At 39.0% G+C, this 19,354-nt stretch overlaps 1 protein-coding gene across 1 annotated transcript in view; it reads left to right on the top strand.

Annotated features, from left to right (window-relative positions):
- The window catches only part of HEATR5B (HEAT repeat containing 5B), a gene marked incomplete at its 5' end in the record, with an annotated part of 58,587 nt that extends 39,436 nt beyond the window's left edge, over nucleotides 1-19,151 (top strand). Inside the window, 9 exons of the mRNA XM_081997789.1 lie at nucleotides 493-730; nucleotides 1,937-2,197; nucleotides 3,197-3,324; nucleotides 3,510-3,654; nucleotides 8,547-8,816; nucleotides 11,025-11,249; nucleotides 13,767-13,918; nucleotides 16,887-17,100; nucleotides 18,684-19,151. Of these exons, the coding sequence (XP_081853915.1) occupies nucleotides 493-730; nucleotides 1,937-2,197; nucleotides 3,197-3,324; nucleotides 3,510-3,654; nucleotides 8,547-8,816; nucleotides 11,025-11,249; nucleotides 13,767-13,918; nucleotides 16,887-17,100; nucleotides 18,684-18,988 (1,938 nt within the window). The 3' untranslated portion in view covers nucleotides 18,989-19,151. The remainder of the gene's footprint in view (nucleotides 1-492; nucleotides 731-1,936; nucleotides 2,198-3,196; nucleotides 3,325-3,509; nucleotides 3,655-8,546; nucleotides 8,817-11,024; nucleotides 11,250-13,766; nucleotides 13,919-16,886; nucleotides 17,101-18,683) is intronic.
- Between the last annotated feature and the right edge of the window lie 203 nt (nucleotides 19,152-19,354).

Raw genomic sequence — 19,354 nt, 5'->3', positions numbered from 1 at the left:
TATCTTCTAGTAGCAGCTACCAAAGACAAACGTAAATGTTCTTGTATTCATGTAACACATCTAATGCTATTTTCATGTCTTTATGATACCTAATCTGCACCTAGAAAGTGACAGTTACTCTAATTTACCTAGTAACTCTTAATGTAGGTCAAAGAAATCTTTGCAATAAGGATGCATTGATTTAATGAAATCAGTTATTTAAATCAGTATGTCTGTGTAAAGCAGAAGTAATTGACACTTTTTTTGGAAGAAAGTGTGTAGCCAGATTGTTTTAGGAAATTGCCATTTATGCTCCTAAGTGTTATATACTGATAGAAATAAAAGAAAAAATATTTTACAAAAGAAGTAATTGTATTGCAAATCTCTTTTTCCCAGTCATTTTCCGGTGAGTCATCTGTGTATGGAATCTGTTACTTTCACATGGGAAAGGCTGCTGGTTTTTTTCTTTCTAGCATTTCCCAGCATGGAATTTCATATTTGGTTTTCTTCTAGGTGTATGTTGTTGCCATGAAAATTAAGAAAGAAGCAGAGACCAAACCAAAGCGTGTTTTAAAGAGCACAGAGGAGGATGAGGATGATTTTGGTACTGTGGATGAGTTGCCACCAGACAGTTTGATAACACTTGTACAACCTGAGCTACCCGCACTTAGCCGTCTCTGGTTAGCTGCACTGAAAGATTATGCTCTTTTAACTTTACCAGCTGAATTTGCTACCCAACTTCCACCAGATGGTAAGCACTGGAATTTCTTCTTGTGGTGTTCTGAAAAACAGAAAGAAACCCTTAGATGAGACTTCAAAATTATTCTATAAATTATTTGGCAGGATTGTTTTGTTTTTTTATGCAAATGATGAATTTCTGCCTACATGTAATAGGAATGTATGTTTGAAGTTTGAGTGTGCTTTTATCCTCCAGTCTGCAATGAAGATATTCTTTACCTGAATCACAGAAGTCATTAAACCATGTATTTGTAGAATTAAGAATACTTCTACACCTCTAATACTTTAATATCAAATGCAAGAAGATGTTTACTATAAGAAAAACATAGCCCTTCAGATGAGAGTGGATGCTGTCTTAGAATATTTTACTGAGTTAAGAATGAGTGTTTTGTATGAAAAATGCTGCAAGACCTGATGACTTTGACTGCCTTTCCTGCTCTCTGCTTACTGTTCCATCATGGCCATTGCGCTTTATGAGGGGTACTATTGTTGCTCCTTAGAATCATAGAATAGTTTCAGCTTGAAGAGACCTTTTAAGGTCATCTAGTCCAACCCCCCTGCAATGAGCAGGGACATCTTCAACTAGATCAAGTTGCTCAGAGCCCTATCCAACCTGACCTTGAATGTCTCCAGGGATGGGACATCTTCCTCCTCTCTGGACATCCTGTGCCAGTGATTCACCATCCTCATTGTGAAAACTTTCTTCCTTATATCCAGTCTAAATCTACCCTCTTTTAGTTTAAAACCATTACCCCTTGTTCTGTTGCTTCAGGCCCTGATAAAAGGTCTGTCCACACTTTCTTATAAGCCCCCTTCGAGTACTGGAAAGCTGCAACAAGGTCTCCCTGGAGCCTTCTCTTCTCCAGGCTGAACAACCCCAACTCTCTCAGCCTGTCCTCAGCAGAGAGGTGTGCCATCCCTCTGATCATTTTTGTGACCCTCCTCTGGACCTACTCCAACAGGTCCATGTCTTTCCTGTGCTGAGGGCTCCACAGCTGGACGCAGGACTCCAGGTGGGGTTTCACCAGAGCGGAGTAGAGGGGCAGAATCACCTTCCTCAACCTGCTGGCCACACTGCTTTGGATGCAGCCCAGGATGTGGTTGGCCGCCTGGGCTGTGAGCGCACCTTGCCATCTCCTGTTTGCCCTGTATTTCCTTTTTGTCTATTATTTGCAGAGAATTTCAGAATTTGCCTTTGCTTTGTTGCCTAATTTAACAGGGGGAGCATTTTACACTCCAGAAACAATTGATACAGCTAGGCTGCATTACCGAAACTCCTGGGCTCCCATACTACATGCAGTGGCACTTTGGCTAAACAGTACAGGATTTAATGCTTCAGAGTCAACAGAAGAAACTGCTGCAGCAGTGCCCAATTCACAGAAACGTTCTACATCTATTATGTTAAACCAGACACCTGGAACTCCACCTACCACTAAGTCTTTGCCGGAGATAAACAAAGATCGAATGCACTTAATTTTGGGTAAGAGTTACAAATTTAGAGTTCAGTAGCAGCACATTGTGGTATGAAATGGTGTGGGAATAAGAAAAGATACTTCACTTGAAATGTGGGAAATTTAAAATGCATCACACGTCTGGACAGTAATGTTTTGAAGTATCTCTGTCTCCTCCTCTCCGTATCTCTCTGCCTCCTGTGTTCTTCATAGCTCTGACAGAATATTTGTCTATAAAAAACACAATAATCATACTGGCAAGTTGTATGTCTAGTTTATTTGTGTAATTGAATAAAATGAGTAGGAGCTGTTCTACGCTGTAATATAATTCAGATGGTACAAAATGTTATGCTTCAAAGACATGAAAGCTGTAAGGTTAATTAAAATACACATCCTCATAAAAACACAGTTCAGTAGAGACTGATACTTGACAAGTTGTATGGAGTAGCTTTTGCATCTATTTTTCATCTGTGAGTAGTACTCACTGTTTCCCTTTATTGTTATTGAACAGCTTTAAGAGGTGGATGGGATCACTTATTCCGAGGAATGCCAACAGTTTGCTGAGATACGGAGATATTTAAAACCATAATTAAGGGCCATATGTATAATATGAATATTGAATAATTTTTGAGGCTTAACTTCATCTCTGTTATCTTTACATCTAAGAGAGTTCAATAAAGTAAAACTCAATTTACAATTGAAGAATTCAGAAGTCTGTCTTACAGATCTTCAGAACAAAGTGTGGATTTCCATTCAGTAATCTAAGTTGCTTGCTGTCACTGTTTATTATTTTTCTTGACAAATTGTGGGGAAGACATGATGCAGAAGAGAAAGTGAATACAATTCTGCTGCTTCTACTACATAAACTCTCTTTCCTTTAAAGGAAGAAGAATTGAGAAAAAAGAACTGAGAAAAACACGTTTCTTTCTACAGGTGTTAGGAACCTGCTATACTTAAAAGAAATTTAAAAATGAAAACTTGATTTTATGATGATGTGAACATTCCTTTTTAATTTTTGCTCTTTTCAGGTGTTAGTATACAGTTTCTATGTTCCCCACGACCTGAAGAGCCTGTTGAGCATGTTACATCTTGTTTACAAGCACTTCATACTTTATTAGATTCCTCTTGTGCCAGGATCCATATTGCAGAAGATCAGGTACTGTATGAGCATGTTGTAACAATCAGCTTTTTCTAGGTCTTGGTCTTTCATCTGTGATGATTACAAAAGCTGTAATTATTTTTGTGTGAGAAAAGTATTTGCTCATCATAAGCAAGTGACATAACAATTAGGAATTGTTAAGTCCTAATTGATTTTTTTGTATGTATTTTCTTTTACTTTAGCTCCTTGGTGTTGAACTCTTGAGTGTGCTTCACCGACTCCTTCTGACCTGGGACCCTCCTTCAGTCCAGCTACTGGTTACAGGAGTTGTCCAGCAGATAGTAAGAGCAGCTCAAGATTATTTGCAGGAAAAAAGGAACACCCTAAGTAAGATTTTGAAAACACGGCTTGCTTTGCAGAGTAAATAAGCAACAGGTTTTCATATTGGGAAAGGAACTCAAATACATTGGAGTATAATTACACTGAGGAGGAAAATGCTGTGTATTCCGCAGATACTTTTGATGTAGTCAGAATCTTAACAGCTGATTCCTTAACTCTTGTAAGATGTAGTTTTTATTCCTCTGATCATTCTAGTGGTTATTCTTTTCATGTCATGGTTTTCATTCATTTTTCTTGAATATGAGTGACAAAAACTACACCCAACACACCACTTAAGGTCTTACTAACCCCTTGCTCAGTTTCATTAATGTTTCTCTATTGACTGCATCCTTAGCACTTCATTTACCTTTTTTCTGAAGTTAGTGCTTCAGCCCCCAATGTAGGGTCTTGTGGTGCGTCCCTGGCACAACTGGCATTCATGAAGTGAGTGAACTGCTACTGGAGCCAGTGTGAAAAGTTGCCTGCCCAGGAGACCTGGCCAGGAAGTGGAGCAGACTTGCACCTGGATTCTTACTTTACTGACATTCAGGGTGTGTCAGCAACCTGACATGTTCAGGAGCTCTGGGAACAGGGTGTGCAAACAAGAGCAAGGCAGTCGGCATGGTAAGGCATGCTCATGCAGCCCAAAAGTGCTGCTCAAGACTGCTAGAGTCAGCATAATGATGGCAATGACATACAGCAAGACACAGTCTGCTGACTGAAGAACAATCACCTTTGGCACATCAGAGGTCTAATAACCTGGCTTGAAATTCAGATGAAAGTCCTGATATGACTGTCCTCCAAGTGCTTGTCTGTGCTGCAGCTGGGGCTGGAGGTGACCATTGGTCTCACCTGTTAGATGTGAAGGAAATGCATGTGAAGGTGAGCAGACCATGTAGTGTCAGGAAAGGCAAATGGAAGAATGATCTGTTCTTTACAGAGTTCCTGCGGATGCAGGAGCCCAAGGCCCATGTATCACGGAAGGAGGGACAGCCATAGGCTATGCTGGAATACAGCGCTGGAGGATGCAAGGTTGTGACTTAGAGCAACCAAAGGTTTTTATCTCCAGATATCCAGTTGGAGAACACTATAGAGATCTGGCAAGAGAAGAAGAGGAACAAGCTGTCAGGGTAGGGATCTGGGCCAGCTGTCTCTCTTTGACAGGTCAGAGCTGATACCACTAAGAGGAAGCGAAGGGTGATACCAGTCAGGAACTCTCTTGTTTGCCACAGGCTGCCTAATCAAGAAGAGGAGGTGGGTGAAGCCATAGTAGACCAACTGGAAGAAACCTTCCAATCACAAGCTATGGGAGTCTCATGAAAGACTTTCACCATCCAGACATGTGCATGAAGGGCAACACTGCAGGGTGCTAACAATCTGAAGCTTTCAGAAGAATATAAGGCACAGGTTTTTTTAGTCTTTTTTCAGCACCACCCCAATTAAGGGAGGTGCTCAGTGGATCTCCTCCTCACTCATACAGAAGAAATGGTTATGAAGGTTAATGGTAGCTGTGGCTGTTGCAGGCATGAGATAGTGGAGTTCATTGTCCTGAGGGAAATGTAGAAAGCAAGTAGCAGAGCAAAAGCTTTGGCCTGCCTTGGACTTCTGCAAGGAGCTTCCAGATGAGATCTTGTGGTAAGCTTTCCAGAAGGGCAAAGGAAAGAGAGATGGTTCATCTTTGGTGACAAAAAAATAGCTCATCCAAAAGTGCAGTCTGCCCCCACTTCCACCATCCATGTCAGACAGGAGGCTGACTTGGCTGAACAGGAACTTCTGACTGAGCTCAAATGTGACAAGGAAGTGTATGGATGGTGGAAGTGGGGGCAGACTGCCCAGGAAGACTACTGAAGATGTCTGCTCAGGTATAGACATGTGGAATTAGGAAAGCCACGATTTGGCTGGAGCTGAGACTGATGATGAACATCAAGTGTGACAAGAAGGGCTTTCATAGATATGTTGTCAGCAAAAAGACCAAGGAAATTTGGACCTGCTGCTGAATGGATTGGGTGATCTACTGACAAAACACATTGGGAAAAACTGAGGCACTATTATCTTCTTTGCTTAGTTCTCCTGTCTCTCTGTGTCTAGTGAGCAAGTTTAGGGGAGAAAATTGCTACCTACAGTAACTGAGCATCAGATTAGGGACCACTGATGTAAAAGCTGGACATACCCTGGGACCAGATGGGATGCGTCTGAGGGAGCTGGCTGATAACATGATAAGGCTGCTGCAGTCATCTTTGAAAAGCTGTGGTGCTCAAGAAAGCTTTCCAGTGAACGGCAAAAAGTAGGTGCTATGTCTAACTTTCAATATGTAAAGACGAGGCAGGTTTTGGGATACTATGTGCCAGTAAGCCTACTGTATGTGTTGAAAGATTTTTGTAGTAAATTCCCTTGGAAACCACTTCTGAATACATAAAGTAGAAGAATGCAATTTGAAATAGTGAGCACAGACTTACTAAGGATAAATAATGCCTAATCACCCTCTGTGATGAAATAACTGGCTTTGGATGAAGGGAGAGTGGTGGATATTGTTTACCTCGACTTTTGCAAGGCTTTTGACCCAGTACCCCATAGTATCATTGCCAAATGGGAGGGATGTGGACTGAAAAGTAGGAGGATAACTGGCTGGACGACTGTGCTTGAATGGAGTTTGGAGATTCAAGTCTAACTGGCAGCTGGTTGCAGCTGGTGTTCCTAAGAGTTCGGTATTGGGTCTGCTACTGATAAACGTTGTCATTAACAACCTGGATTGCACCCTCAGCAAATTTGTGGATGATACCAAACTGTGCAAGTGGTGGATCCCTTGAAAGGCAGCACTGCCCTCCAGTGTAATTTCGAGCTGCAGGACTGAGAACCTGCTGAAGTTCAGCAAAGACAAGTGCAAAATCTTGCATTTGGGATGGAATAACTGTGCAGTGGTATAGGCTTGGGGGCTGACAGACTGGATAGCAGATTTGCAGGATGACAAGTTGAATATGAATCTGTGGTGTGCCTATGCAATGCTGAAGACTTTGTTACTGGGATGCATTAGGAAAGCATGGTTAAGGGGTATGATTGTCCTTTCAACTTGAGCTCATGGAGATGTATCTGGAGCAGTGTCTAGTTTTCTTTGCCTTTCCCCCGCATCCTGAATAAGAGAGATGTTGACAAACTGTTACAAAAGTCCAGTGGAGGTCTGCTAAGCTGCATAGGGAGGTGAAGTATGTGACATGTGAAGAGAAGCTGGGAGAGCTGAACTTGATTAGTCTGCAGAAGAGAGAGTTAATATGGCACAGAATATCCCCCTTCTTAAAGGGGAGTTAAAGAGAAGACCAATCCAGACTCTTCTAAAAGGCATATGGTGGAAAGACAAGAGGCAACAGACACAAGCTGCAGCAATGGAAATCCAGATGGGATACAAGGAAAAAATTTGTCACCATGGGAGTGGTGAAGCAGTAGAACAGGTGCCCGGGGATGTTATGGCATCTCCATGCTTGGAGATATTCAAAACTAGACAAGCCTTGAGCAACCTGCTCTAGCTTTCAGGTTCGCCCTGTTTTGAATAGGAGAGTGGACTTGGATGACTTATGGAGGTCCCTCTCAACTTAAATTTTTCTGAGATTCTCTGATGAGTTGATATACCTAAATCATCTTCCTCTACTTGGCCTTTATTGAGCTTTAGTAAAATTCATTCTTTCTTCTTTTATCCCTGCTGCTTCTGGTATATTTCAGCTTCTGATGTTTTGCTTAGGCTTTTCTTCAGCATATTCTGGTAGTTTATTTCTACTTCATGTAAGTGTATCCTTGTTAAGGGTATCGGCATCAGCCTGAAAGCTGTTTTCTGAGGTACTTTTAGTAACCTTTTCCTTTTAACAGAGCATCTCGCTGTTTAATCATCCCTTTACCATTTCTTTAAAAATCTTGCATTGGATGTACTGTTTCCATCTTAGCCAAGTAAATTCGCTTCCAGGAGGCAACCTGGCAAATAGTTCATTGATACCTGGCTAGGTTAGGTCTGCCATGTTTTCTTTTACCTGAAGGAAGTAAAGTAAAACCCAAATAATATCCTCTTACTAAGGAAAACTACCATTTTAGTCTGGCACAATATACTGTTGAGAATAAAACCAACTGTTAGCTTTTGCCCATTTTCCACATAAAAACAAAGAGAGGATTTTGCTGGAACTTGAGGAACCAGCACAGTTAAAAATGCAAGCTCTGTTCCTTCATATGAATTAATGAAATTGTTTACTGTAGGCCCAGTAAGTTGTATTTTTCAAATCTCTGAATGTGATAACACTAGCAATCATTAAAATTCATAGGAGCTCCATAGGGGTAGTTCAGGCCAGCTTTGACTTACTGAATCTCTGTTGCTGTTTAATGGGAGAAGGAAAGGCTGCAGCTGGCCAAGCTGCCATTCAGAAGAGAGACTTTTTGAACTGAACGCACTGAAATAATGAACTCAGACATAGAACCCTACAATGCTTTTCTGTTCTCTTATCTCATAATCAGTTTAGGCTGAAATAAGGTTTTGTCAGGGTGGAACATTTAATTAATAGCCATTAAATTTAAAAAAATACTGTCATGCCTATTTATTTGGCAGTCATTGCTGTTAGTTTTACAGTCAGTTTTAAAAGAAGCGAATTAATTACTGCATTTTTATTTTGTGTAAATATTACTACTTCTTTTCTAGTTCTGGATGGATTTTTAATAAGTATTGTGCAATCACAGTACTTCTAAAGCATTTCAGACCCCTTTAAAGTCATTCTAACTAAAACATTTAGTTTGACATGAGCCATGTTTGTCGTATCTTACTGTGAAACAACTTTTCTTTCTGATTTTCAACTTTTTCATGTAATTTCTTGTAATCTTTGGTATGGGATCTTTCTTAACTGTCTTCTCAGACATTTCTTTCCTTTTTTCAGATGAAGATGATATTGAAGAAAAAGAACATCCTCTCGCTTTAGGAGAGGGAGGTGAAAGTGGTGGTCTTGTGCCTGGAAAATCTCTGGTCTTTGCAGCCATGGAACTGCTTATGTTTATCCTAATACGGCACATGCCCCATCTGAGTTCAAAAGTGTCAGATTCTCCAAGTCACATTGCTGCCAAATCCCACCTCTCTGAGGAAAGTGCTCGGCTTGTGGCTGCCACTGTTACTATATTGTCTGACCTGCCTTCTCTGTGTTCACCAGCAGGTAAGGTATTGTAACAAAATACATATGAGTGGTTACTGTAGGGGAAGCGTAGTGAACGTATGTGACGCTAAAAGCAAACCGTAAATAACATTTTTATGGGATACTTTAAGGGTCATCTATTAAAAAGTATGTTTAGGTTCTAAAATAAATTAACAATTCAGGCTTTTCCAGTGAGCAACTTAAAGGAAATTATTTGATTTTAAATTTGCATATGTGCTACAAGTTTGCTGAGGAAATGAGCTCTATATCACTATGATTTTATTGTTGTTTTTCCCTTCTTTTTTCACAATTTTGAAAACTTTTGGCCAATTTTAATCATATTGTAAAAGAACATAGAGATAATTAAATTCCTCAGAAGTTCATGAAAAGCAGCAGCTGGATGAAAAGAGAATCCTACTAAGGAAAACCCAGCATAATTCAGCTGTGGTACACTTGGTTTTGCAGCCGTTGGCTGCCAGTCATCTCAAATTTGACTCTAAACTAAATGGAGCTTTCTTCTGCCCAGGGAGACTGTCACAAAGGATATGTGTAAACTAGGGTAATTGCACTGAGCGGAGTTCAGGGGTAAAGGACACAATTGCATGGGAAGCTGTGCTCTGTGAGTTTTGCTTTTCAGAGAACAAATTGCTTAAGAGTTGTCTCGTGGATCTCTGGGAAGTTTCACACACTGATATAGATAAGACATGTTAGAGATTGGTCCCTTAATGAGGTCCAGGTTGGTTCCTTAATGAGATGCATGGTAAATAACGTATTTGGACAAAGTCATGCTCAGAACACAACATGGGGTGTCTTCAAACAGCCGATTCATGTCTTATGGTTCTTTAAAAAGCTGATCTGGAGTCCTGCACTGTTTTTATTTGATTCCTGGTTCTTTTTCATTTCTCTCCCCCTCTTTTTGGGGGGTGGGGTGGGGGTGGTGGCAGAGGAGGAGAGGGTGGGCAAAAACAGTACTACTTCTGTATTGACTGGAGTGAAGGCATGATTCTCAGCATTGGGCAAGTGGCCAGTGAAAGTATTGTTAGTTGACAATCACTGCTACAGTTGGTTTTTTTTCTCATCCAGAAGATGTAGCCAGATGATATCTGTAGGGATTGGGGGATAATACATGCACAAACTTTTGTGTTAATTGAGCCTTTGCATGTAAGGGAAACTGAAAAAAGAAAACTCTTCACTTTCTGTGATTTAAGTAGGGTTTTTGTATTTCTTCCTCTTTCTTTAAAACATTAGCATCTTGCAGTCTCCATTGGACAAGATCCTGGGCAATCTAGTCTAGAGGATCAGGAAGAGTATTTATCCTCACAGCATTCCCAGAAGTAGGAAAATGGCAGGATTTGTGTTTCCACAGATGTGGGAAGATGAGGTTACAGAAAGAGATTTGACTGTCTGAAGTGAACTGTAGATTGATATTACACACCTGAACCAAACAGCACCCTTCTTTCAGTCCTACAGGGTCTTAAAATCTACATGTGTTACTGAAACTCCTTCTAATAAAGTTCCCATGTGTCTAAAGTCAGGTTATGTGTTACCTGACCAGTATTCCTTGAGTAGGCCTAACTGGCATCTGCAGGACTGGCTGCACAAAATATGTGGATAGGTATTGATTTCTTCAGAAAAGCGACGTAATAGGAGGAGGATTGTTATGTCTCCTGTGTAGAGTAGCCAGATGGCTACAGCTTTTGCCCAAGATGTGAAACACCCAGATAACTTCCTTGCTTTGCTTCTGGGGCTTGTACCACGCACTAGCTTCCTTGGAAAGTGCCATAACTTGGTTTGGATACCTGTTTCCAGACCTCGTGGTGGTGTTGTTGTTTACTTTATAGGACCCTAGCAATATGTAGATCCTGTTTTAAGATATTTAACATTCTGAATGTGTTCAATATGATACATATCATATACCACACGCCATGTAAGGCAAAACTTTTTAATAGCTGAATCATCATTCCTAAATTGATAGCAACATTTTAAGTCTTGGCTTGTATGACTTGTGTTATGGTACATTTCAGTAGTACTGATAAATGAATTGGATGATAAAATATTGAACGGTATTATCTTGGTGTCTCCTTTGTCTCCTAGCCATATATATCCATACTGGAAAAGCTAAAGAGGTTATCTAACACTCTTGTTGGAATTAACTTCAGAAATTCTATTTTTCTTGTTTTGTTTTGTGTTGGTTTTTATTTTTCTTTTTTTTTTTTTTTTCCTTTTTAGGATGTATGACAATCTTACCCACTATCCTATTTCTGATTACAAGAGTATTGAAAGAAACAGCAGTAAAATCAACAGATAATCAAGTCCCACCTCCAGTCAGTGCAGCTCTTCAAGGGATAAAAACTATTGTTACTCTTCCAACAGTCAGGACTGATGAAACTCAGAAACAATGGACAGGTCTTATCCGCAGCACTCTGGCATCTATCTTGGAATATTCGCAACCTGGTAAGTAGTTTCCCAGTTCAGGAGAGTTAAAATTAGAGAGAACTGGGTTTTGCTGTAATGAAAAGGCAAATATTGTATCTGCCTGTAATTTAATAGGCTTCGTGTCTGAGGGTTGGGGTTGAAAAGTGGTGATGAACTGCTTGTAAAATTGAAATTGGAGAAAGACCTGAGTGCACAGAGCATAACTAATCAGAGTTGCTTAATACGTTGTGCTTAATACGTTGTGTTGAAGACAAGCATGGCATTGGCTTTAAGAAAATACATTTACATCTCAGGAGTTCCCATCCCAGATTTGTCCCTGTTGGTCTGCTTTCTTTGACGATATTGATCTACTGTTAGAAATCTTGCTTCCTGCAACTCATCTTGCAGCCCTTCCCCCAACCCAGGTCCCTTCCGTAGGGTATTTTTCTGTACTCGTTCAGACTTTCCTCTTCCGTTTTGAATCCTATTATGATGTGATTATTTCATGCTTTAGATTTTCCTCAGGCTGACCTTACCAGTCTTCATTGTTTCAGCTAGTGACTTGTTTCTGGAATTTGGAGATCTACTTTCTGATACTGATTGGTATTTCTGACATGTGCTCAATGTCTCGCAAATAAAATCTAAAGGAGTTCCAAGCTGAATTCTACTTCCTGGACTATGCCTCAATTTCTGTCATTACTGGCAACTCTAGGCGTGTTGGCAAGGCCTGAGTAAACTATCATTCCCACCCTTCCTTTCATCTTTCCATGGAATACCTGCTAGCTTAAAGGAAAGGAGATTTTAGTTGCCAAAACAGTGTTTGTAGGGGAACTGATCTCTTTACTGAAACTGTAATTGTTCAGTACTGTACATGTAGAGTACATCAACTCGACACCTTGAATTAAAACTGAAGAAAAATGTCAATCAATGTATCTTTTAAGTGTTTGCTGACACAATTCATATAGTCTTAATGAACAGTGAGTGTTAAAGTGAAGGAGCCTGAAGACAGCAAGGGATAATTGTGGCAAGGTTCATACTGGAGTAGGATATTCACAATACAGTCACAAGACTTCAGTGGTGAGAAAAAATCCTACCTCTGCCAAAAAAATACGTTACCCACCAGCAGGATGTCTGCTGCATCTCTTTGGAGAACTGCAGACTACTTCTTTTGGTTCACATTTGTACTTTGCCTTGCCATTTGAAAAGCAAAAAAAAATGTACAGTCTCAGCTGCATAGTTAGCAAAAGAGACACACAACGATTTGTCATTTGCATAATGGTAGTTCAGCCAAAAACCATCCTAAAACATCCCCAAGGGAGCCATTTACAGAGACTGAAGAGAGACTTGAATGGAGTTACTCATGTGAGAGGGAGTGAGTAGGTAATTGCAAATGATCCTGAAAATGTCTGAAGGGGAAGGATCAGTAGATTTGTGTTAGTCAAACTTCTAATTTGATTTGTCACATCAGCTCTTGTCTTTCAACCTTTTGTTACTGTAAATATTTCCCAGTCCCTTTTTCCGGAAGCGTTACTGGCTTTAGGCTTTTTTGCAGACTTCTGAAATGTTTCTCTGTTCCTTGCAAAAGTGTGTTTTCCTTTCCAATCTTCTGTGGAGTGGGACACATCATAGACAGAAGAATCTAAGCAAGGTTTACTGCATCCAATTTCAAGTCTCATAATTCAATAAAATTTGAACAAATTTAAAATAAAAAAAAAAGTCACTTAAAATGCTTGGAGTAGTTTTTTGAAGTGAGGTTTCACATCCTACCTAAGGGAATCGAGTCACCAGCTGACATCTGTAAAGGGCAGTCATGCTATTTTTCTTTTTGCTGACTATATATTTGCTGTTTCTTTGTACCTCTCAAGGGAGAGCAGAAACAATCTGACCAACAAAACCAGCAGAACAGTACTTACATATATATTATTATTATTAGATACATTTTTTTTTCCTGTTGATGTAAATTCATGAATGAGATCTGTGAAGACAACTTGTGCAAGGAAAAGAAGGATGACAATGGCAAATACAGACTATTTGAAAAGCAGGAGAGGTTGAAGTAGGACTGTTCTTATTGGTGACAGGTAGCTGTCAGATCAGCTAGTCTGTTATGTGAAACTTCATGTTAAGTAAAAGTTGTTGCCATTCTGGATATCAGCTTCTTGCTCTGCTGTATCAACTGAAGGGAATAAAGAAAAAAAAAAAAGGCAAAATATATTTTTAATGGGGAAAGGATTAAAAAAAATTTTTCCTCTCTTGTTTACATATTGAAAACAAAAAACATGACTTGGTCAGAGAAACTGTAGGTGATGCTTTTTCCTTGATATTTAGGTTTCAGAAAGTTTGACTTTATTAAAACAACTGTTAGAATAGAGTAGCTCAGCTTTTTGTCAGCCATGGTCAATATTCTGTAATAAGTAGATGCATATTTATATGCAGTTGCAAATAATTTCAAGTACATTTATTTCTTCTTTGAGTTTATCTGTGTTCACTGGCTTTTGCTAAATAAATTCTAAACCCTTTTTGGAGTAAGTTAATGGTATGTTTGCTTTTGTTTTTCAGAAGCCTCTAATCCTATTCTTGATGAAGTAAGCATCCTTACAGCTATTGCTCTCTTCCTTTGGTCAGCAAGCACTGAAATAATTGGAGTGCAGTCTTTACAAAATGGATGTATGAATAGATTTAAAAGTGCATTAAATTCCTGTGATCCTTGGGTAAGATCATGTTATGAGAGTGTGAATGATATACTGCTGAGAAAAACTGGTTGTGATATATTTACCGTATTTCCTGAATGCCTTGTGATGCCCTTACTTCAGAGACTGATACTGCTTGTTTAAATAACTAGAATTTTCACCACTGCACTATAGAAACTCTTTAGTGAGCAAAACAACCCAAACTAAGTGCTTCTAGATAATGTGTGTTCATGGCCTTGTGCCAGGTTCTTGACTTGCAGCTTTTTAAAAGGAGAAAAAAAAAAAAAAAAACTTTGTTTGCTAAAATTTGGTATATCAAAAAGGTTGATTGCCAGTGGTGACATTTCTACATTAATGCTCATCTTCTATAAAACAAACTAAACCACTTTTTCTGTAGATAAAATTACAGCCCACATTTCTGATTCATTTTATATTTGTTTGTGCAAAACCTGTGCTTATTTTACTTGTTCATACAAAACTCAGTTTGAGTGCAAAAACGAAATTTTGTGGTCACTATCAGAACATATACAGATTGTGAATCATCTGTCTTCCTGATTTCACTTCTGCCCTTTGGTTTGTCTTTGAATTACCTTCTGAATTATTTTCTCACTGAAGAGGGAAACGAAGTTGTAGGCTGACTTTGTTCAAGCAGGCTAATGCGCTGTATAGTTAAGCTTAACTGTTCTGGCCATGTATACATCAGTTTATTTGAGTGGGTATACATATCTGCAGGTGGGAGCTAAAGAGAAAAATCCATAGTGTTTCCACAAGCGAGCGCTGCAGAGATTCCTGAGAAGAAAAACATGCAAAAAATGCTGGTGTGTTTAAGTTCACAGTGAGACATTTAAAATTCTGTTCAGACTGGTAATTCTTCTCTGCAGCAGGGCGGTGTTTTCTAGCATGGACATAAAATTCCGTTGGTTCTGAAGCTTGACTTCAAGTGGAAAGCTACTTAAAATTTTAGTGTGTGAATGGAAGTGTCAGTGTATTAAGCAGAAACTTTTATGTTGTACTCTTCTCTCAGCTCTGTATAAACACATGAACAGTGAGAGAAGCACATCTTTGCCCACCGCCCTGCTGGAAAGCTGTCGGTGAGCTGGAAGTTACCACTATTTTTGTAATTCACAGAGAATGCTTTGACAGCAGCCCAGACTGTGTTCACTCTCATCGATGATGTGCAGAACATATACTCTGTAATACTTGTGTGTCCATTCCAGTTTTTTAAATATAAAACACTCATTGTTGGGGTCAGTAGCTAGACACCTGTTTGTAATAAAAGCATTCTACAGATTGTACTAAAAGCATTGAATGGATTGTGGAAAAAAACTCTTCTTATGAGTCAGCGGTATTTCTTTACCAATACAGGAGCATTTTTGAAACTATTACCACCTGCAAAAGTCTGAAAGGTTAAATATCATGAATAGTAATAACCAGAAGGCTGCTGAGCTCAAGTTCATTTTGCCCCAACAAGGGGCCTCAGTTGAGAGACTGTTTTACATGAGAGTGTGCCTTAACACACTTTGAAGAAGCCCTGATTTTACCTCACAGGAGTTTTTGTAGATGTCTGTGAATGCAGAATATTCAAAAGTTTTATATTATATAGGCAGAGCAAAAGAAGTTTGGATGAAATTCTGCTGTCAGATGCAGTCATAAAACTCTTATTTGAATTATGCATGCATGTAAGAAAAGAGACTTTTACTCCTTGTTTCAAAGGCTAATAATCTTAATAGGTAATAAGGAGTAAAGTTTAAAGAATGTAGTCAGAAAGGGAAGGGAATTATTTGGAGGGGTGTGGAGAGAGAGAAGCATAATTTGTTGAAACAGGTCAAAGATAATGCTGAGTAAGGCACTAGGAGAAAATGTTCTTCTGTGGAGCTCTGTTAGAAAGCATACAAATGGTATTAGAGGAAGTGTTATTACTTGAGGCCTTAAAAATTGAGTTTTGTAGAAAACTGGCAGACGTATACTAGTGGCTTAACAGTAACCCAAGCTGCATAACTTGTATTTTCTTACTATTAGCTTTTATTACCTATAATGTTTATTCAGTATTTTTATTTATACATCTTATATTTCCAGGCATCCCTGGATCTCCTCACAGATAACTGTGTTCAATAATACTTCCTTTACAATGTTTCTCTTCAGCATGTGCTCAATAACTCATCCTGTTCAGACTTGAGTGCAGTTTGAAAGCACGTGCAATGTTTTATCATCGTATTTGTTGTGGGGTTACACCTTTTCAAAAGTTCTGGGTTATTTGTGGGGGATTTTGGAGGAGGATTTGTACACCCAAATAAAATGCATTCATAAGTTTGTCTAAACAAGGTCATCAGTGAGTCATTTTTCCAAACGCTGACTTTAATAATCCCTGCTTTCTAGAGAAAAGAGGGAGGAGAAGAAAAAGAAAATAGAAGGAGAGGGTTCTGTGATCCAGCTCACTGTATGGCTACACGTACACTCCTATGCTATTACCAGCACAAGATGGAGAATGAGAAGGAAGGGTGAACAGGCCTGCCACTTTTGGATACAGCCTTGGCTCATGCTAGAGCAGTAAGATCACTTTGATCTGAGTCATTTTTATGGGCTGTTTTACCCTTCTGAGATTGGAATAGCATTTCATGATTTTGCAGATACAGATACTCTTAGTGCTGGTAGTTCTGAGACTTAAAGATGTAGTTCTCTGTGGATCTGTGTGACTGATTTGTATGACATAAACTATTCCTTTATTTTCTCTGAGTTCATGTTGTTACTGCTGTTTAGTACCTGCATGTTTTTTCTAACTGGCCTTCCTTTTATTGAAAACTGGGCTAATTATTATCTTGGCAGATGAGCTGTGTGCTGCTCTCCTCTTATTGACTATGTTTCCTTCCCCTTCAGCGGTCTTTTTTTTTAGTGTCACGTGTATCTCGCATACATAGATAAGAGATTTTATTAGAATTCCCTGAGTTAACAAATAACTTTCCGAACAATGTATTTATCTTGATCTGATTAGGTTCAAGCCAAGTGTTACCAGCTTCTGCTTTCTGTGTTCCAACACACCAATCGTGCCCTGTCAACTCCATACATTCATTCGTTGGCCCCTATGATGGTTGAGAAGTTGAAAGCTGTGGAAAGGAGCCGCCCGAACAACAACCTGGAGCTGTTAGCAGTCCAGGAAGGAATTAAAGTCCTTGAAACATTGGTTGCCCTTGGTGAGGAGCAGAATAGTAAGTATTTAGTTTTTTATAGAGAAATATGTAATGGTAAAATAAGATATTGAACATTAGAAATCTTGCAGTTAGGAACTTGATGGCATAGTGACAAATAGACCATGTCTGTGCAACATGCTTTTGTAATTCCAGTACTAGAACTTTTGTATACATGGACTTGTAGAGCACATACAGTATGATATGCTGTAGCCTTTGCATTTTTGGTGATTGCAGGGAAAAAAGCAAGCTAAACATGAACTGCAGTAGTGGGTGATGTTTTCTTCTGTTTGTAAATGAGTAGTTCACACTGTTTAAATTAACTTTTTCCCATTGTTAACTTTTATTTATTTTAGCAGACTCATCACATTTATCAGGTTGCTTCTACGAGCTCAACCAAGTTCATCTAAAAAGCCCAAGAAATTGAATTGTACTGGTCGGAATATCTTGATTGTAAATGGAGCCTCCTGTTTGCTGCATTAGATAGAATACAGTATTTATAATTTATCTCTAACTGAAACAATGTTTCTCCTAAAGACTTACTTTGGAGACATTCAGCTTTAAATGCTGATAAAGCTCCTTGTAAAAAAATTACTGTTGGGTTTGTGTGGGTTTGGTTTTTTGGTCCCCCATCGCCCACTCCTCCCACTCCCTCTTGATGTTTCTCTTCATTGATGATAAAACACTAAATGTATGTTGTCTTGAGCCCCGTTCTGCTTCTGGCACAGTTGTTTGAAACACATGTAAAATGAGAGAGTAACTGAAGCGAATGAGGAAACAAAACATCTGATTTTTGCTAATGTTGGCTGGAGACAATCACCCCATGAGTTTGAATTTAGTCAAAACCTTTAGGGGAAAATCATTAATACTCTGATGACCTACAAAATTTTAGATAAATGAGTTACCATTAGTGTTTAAGTTCTCTGAGCTTAAAATTTACAATTAACCTGTTACACATCTCAAAGGCATACTTGTATCCTTGCTAGATACCAAAATTAGCCCTATTGCTGAAGTTCAGCTGCTTTTTTGTTCTAAAAAACCTTTTGATCCCTGTGCCATTTTAGGCTGTGGCCTCACTAGTTCATGCTAGCCCAAGTATAGCTGCGGTGCTAGTTTTTGCATTGGAGTCCTCCAGAATGGAGTAATTCAGCGGTGAACTGTCCCAGAGTTTGTTTTAATAGTGGTTCTGTTATGCTCACTGGGGAGGCTGATATTCAGCTTCAATTAAATAACACTTCTGTCTGCCTGAAAAGTGTTTTGAAATCCTTTGATATGATGGGCACTCTACCTCTTATGATCTCTTATCAATGATCTGAAATCAGATGGTGCAAAGGCATCTTTGAAGATGTGTTAGGAACAAAATAACTGTGATGAACAACAATAGGAGTCTGAAACACAATCCTGGTAAGAAAGATTTGAATGACCAAAGGTCAGGAAACCATCTACGTTTCAGTTGGTTTTTATCTGATAATTTTTTAATTACAATGTTTATTGTCAATTCTGAAAACCGAATTACCCTTACAAGTCTGGTAATTGATAAAATTAATTTTCTTTTGTTTTATTCTCTGATATGGTTATTACTTTTTTTTTTCTTTCACTTTTAGGAGTCCAGTTGCTTGCCCTTCTCATTCCAACTCTGATCTCCTATTTACTGAATGAAAATGCCTTTGCTTCTGCATCTACAGCATCTAAGGATCTTCATGAATTTGCACTTCAGAATCTAATGCGCATTGGTCCACTTTACCCACATGCTTTCAAGACAGTAATGGGAGCTGCTCCTGAATTAAAGACACGTCTAGAAACTGCAGTCCGAGCAAGTCAGGCCAGCAAAGCAAAAGTAGCTGCTAGGCAACCACCACCCACAGTACATTCTACCCCAACAATTAAACTGAAAACTAGCTTTTTTTGAATTACTTTACTTTTATTATTTTTGGACCATTAAGTAGTCAGAAGGATTACATTGTCCCCGATTGTGTTACTGCGTATATGTCTTATTTTGTGTAATTTGTATGTGAAAGGCTGTCTGATAGAGCTTTGTGTAGTTACTTGAAATCCATGCTTTACAAGGGAAGTGGTGGTGTATTTGTATAGATTTTTAGGAAATTGAATGTGATCATATTAATTTGTGTAAATTATCCAAAAAAAAACCCTATTCTCTATCTGACTAAATAGTTTTATTTATTTTTAAAAGCTACCCCAAACCTTTGAGTGGTTTTTGAAATCTGGTGATTGTTATCGTACCATTGTGCTAGCACACTGGGGATGGACGGAAGAG

The sequence above is a fragment of the Phaethon aethereus genome, assembly GCF_964289735.1.
Source record: "Phaethon aethereus genome assembly, chromosome: 3".
NCBI classification, from domain to species: Eukaryota; Metazoa; Chordata; class Aves; order Phaethontiformes; family Phaethontidae; genus Phaethon; species Phaethon aethereus.
This window is presented reverse-complemented; position numbering and strand designations above follow the sequence as displayed.